Here is a 2,809-nt window from a genome sequence, read left to right on the forward strand (position 1 = left end):
CTAGTGGATACACGGGTACCCGGTTGTGCCCATTATGTACATGTAATAAAGTCATGTAGTTTAGGTTAAAAAAATTGAAAAAAAATATTATGTTGGTGGTTTTATATTCTAAAAGAGTTAAATAATGGGGATCCGGAGGGACAAATCGATATTTCAATTTTTAATCAAGTTATGAGCAATAATATGGCGCGGTGGATACACGGGTACCCGGTTGTGCACATAAGGGTTAAAGGAATTAACCGCAACAGAAAATAAAAGTAGCAAGCAAAACTTGGCATACCTGCATTTTATATACATTTTATTAATTAATGCAATCTGGGCACGCCAAGTTTTTGCTTCATTAAGATCCCATTGATGATTTTGGTCACTTTATTAAGAGGATGCTGAAAGGTCGGCCAAATTTGTACGAAGTCGATAAAGCAGACGCTTCAGTGTCAGTGGTATCTCTAAATGAACTTCTTACAATATCTTTTGGTCTCATTCAAATACGTGGAATGTCCTTATCTAACTTATTGAAGTGCCATCTCTTGAAAAATCCGGCACTTATTGTTAGACGCAATTTTTGCTGTCTTTACGTTAGCTAAGCGTGCGAATTACCATAAATTGCAGTTGGAACGATAAACCTTTTTCTAAGCTTTCTGTAGAAAGTCCCTTTTTATGTCTCGCGCACTTTTTATGTATAATAGAGTGCCGCTGGCAACCCACAGAGGGCGCTAGCGCTCGGCGCTGCGTTCGGCAGCACACGTAGCCATTAGTAGTACGGGGCCTTACGGTCCGGACTTCTTGTTGTACGCGACCACGAGTACGGTGTAAATTTTGTCAAGAATATACGTTTCGTTAATCTCATCCCAGTGTCCAGCCCCGTTTGTGTCTCCCCTAGATCCCGGATCGATAGAATTCATAACACTTTCAATCGTAGTTCAAAAGGTCTTGTATTATTTGTTCCTGTAATCCGAAGGGGGCAAGCTACTTTTGTACGTATGAGCTACAGAACTTTTATACCTGTTGGAAAAAGGAAAAAGTAAAGCCAATTTCAAATCGAGCGCCGGAACACTCGGATGCTTCAGATGATTGCGCAGGCGCAGGGCGCTGAAATCGGAGCAGAGGAGCGCGGAGCTTACCGGCAAAAGGAGAGGCTCACTCTCTCTCTCGGAATGTCGGACCGGCAGGACATGCGACCGTGACGATCATTTTCTTTCAGCGTGCTTCGGACTCAGCCGTGTAACAAAATACGCACAAGTGTGTAGTTGTGTTTTCTATCTTTCTTATTTGTCTAAATATATATTGCTTGAAAAACCGAAACGTGTGCAATTGCTTCATGTTACCTGCACGAAAACCCACGTGGCTGCTCCAAAAATCCAACAGGTTATGGGCCTAGGTGCTGAACAGAGAGTAAAAGTGAGAGAGAAGACATCCGTAAAGACAGAGAGCATAAAGACGAAGAAAGTAACTGTGAGAACAGTCGTAAGATCGCGGTCGCAGTAAAAAGTAAAACCGGAATCGAGTGAATAAAGACTAGAGTCGTGAAGTAGAAGATCTCGTGCGAAGAGGGCCGGCGAAAGAAGAGAGATGGCTGCAGCTGAAATTCTGGAAATCGGACAAATCAAAAAACTTACCGACAAGGACAACTTCCACCTGTGGAAATTTCAACTAACGGTGGCCTTCGAAGCCAAGGAGGTGTACGGTGTAGTAACCGGAGCAGAACCAGCGCCTGATGAAGAAAACGCCTTGGCGAAATGGAAGGTAAAAGATGCAAAAGCTAGAAAATTAATAGTTTCCACGGTAGAAAAAAAAGCGCTAATACACATATTAAATTGCGGGACGTCGAAAGTAATGTTCGAGAAACTGTGTGCCATATGTGAACGCGACTCGGAACAGCAGAAATTCGTATTGCTGAGGGAATTTTTTTCGTACAAACACGATAAAACGGTCGACATGTCGACAAACGTAAGCAATCTTGAAAACCTCGCGGTGAAACTAAAGTTCTTAGGACACGGCATAGATGAGCTAACATTAATTTCGCAAGTGTTGACTATGTTACCCTCGAACTACGGCTATTTCTTGAGTGCATGGGAATCGTCAAATAAAGACGAGATGACTCTCGTAAACCTTACTGCGAGATTGATCGCGGAAAAGAACAGATTTACGGCGGATCAGAAAGATGATTCTGCCGTGACCTTTTAGTCCGCGGAAAGGAAATGCTATAAATGTGGTCGTCCTGGTCACGTAGCAAGGTCGTGCAAAGTTAAACAGACTGTTGACATTAGATGCTTCAAGTGTAAGAAGTCGGGTCACATTGCTAAAAACTGTAGAGAAAACACGCTAGGTTGCTCAATATGTAAGAAAACAAATCACGTGGACAAAGACTGCTATTTTCGCAAAGACAAAGGCAAAAAATATGAAAACAGGAAAGTGTCCTTCATGGTAGGACCGTGCTCGAGCGATTCGACCTCGTGGGTTATTGATTCCGGTTCCACATCACATATGGTGAACGATATTTCACTGCTGAAAAACAGGAAGAGAATAGATACAGAGATAACCTTAGCCAAGAAAGGGAAAACAATGAGAGCAAAAAGTATCGGCCAAGTGGATCTAGATAATTGCATACTAAACGATGTACTTTATGTTCCGGAATTAACTAAAAACTTATTATCAGTGAACGCAATTACTTCCCGTGGTGGAGAAGTAATATTCAAAGAAACGGAAGCAATTATTAAAAAGGAAAACACCACGTACATACGAGATCGACAAAACACCGGCGGTTTATATGAAGTACGAAGTTCTTTGGAAGAACGACATGCGTTGTGTA

At 42.1% G+C, this 2,809-nt stretch overlaps 1 protein-coding gene across 1 annotated transcript; it reads left to right on the top strand.

The window, feature by feature from the left end:
- Positions 1-1,569: 1,569 nt before the first annotated feature.
- LOC105449780 lies at positions 1,570-2,184 on the top strand. The gene has a single exon (XM_011689164.1). It carries the CDS (start codon positions 1,570-1,572, stop codon positions 2,182-2,184), a length of 615 nt encoding a protein of 204 aa, XP_011687466.1.
- The last annotated feature ends 625 nt before the right edge of the window (positions 2,185-2,809 follow it).

This window comes from Wasmannia auropunctata, unplaced genomic scaffold, assembly GCF_000956235.1.
Source record: "Wasmannia auropunctata unplaced genomic scaffold, wasmannia.A_1.0 LD336074.1, whole genome shotgun sequence".
In the NCBI taxonomy this organism is placed as follows: domain Eukaryota; kingdom Metazoa; phylum Arthropoda; class Insecta; order Hymenoptera; family Formicidae; genus Wasmannia; species Wasmannia auropunctata.

Coding starts and splice junctions, on each gene's coding strand:
- LOC105449780 (XM_011689164.1), top strand. CDS start 1,570: ATGGCTGCAGCTGAAATTCTGGAAATCGGACAAATCAAAAAACTTACC.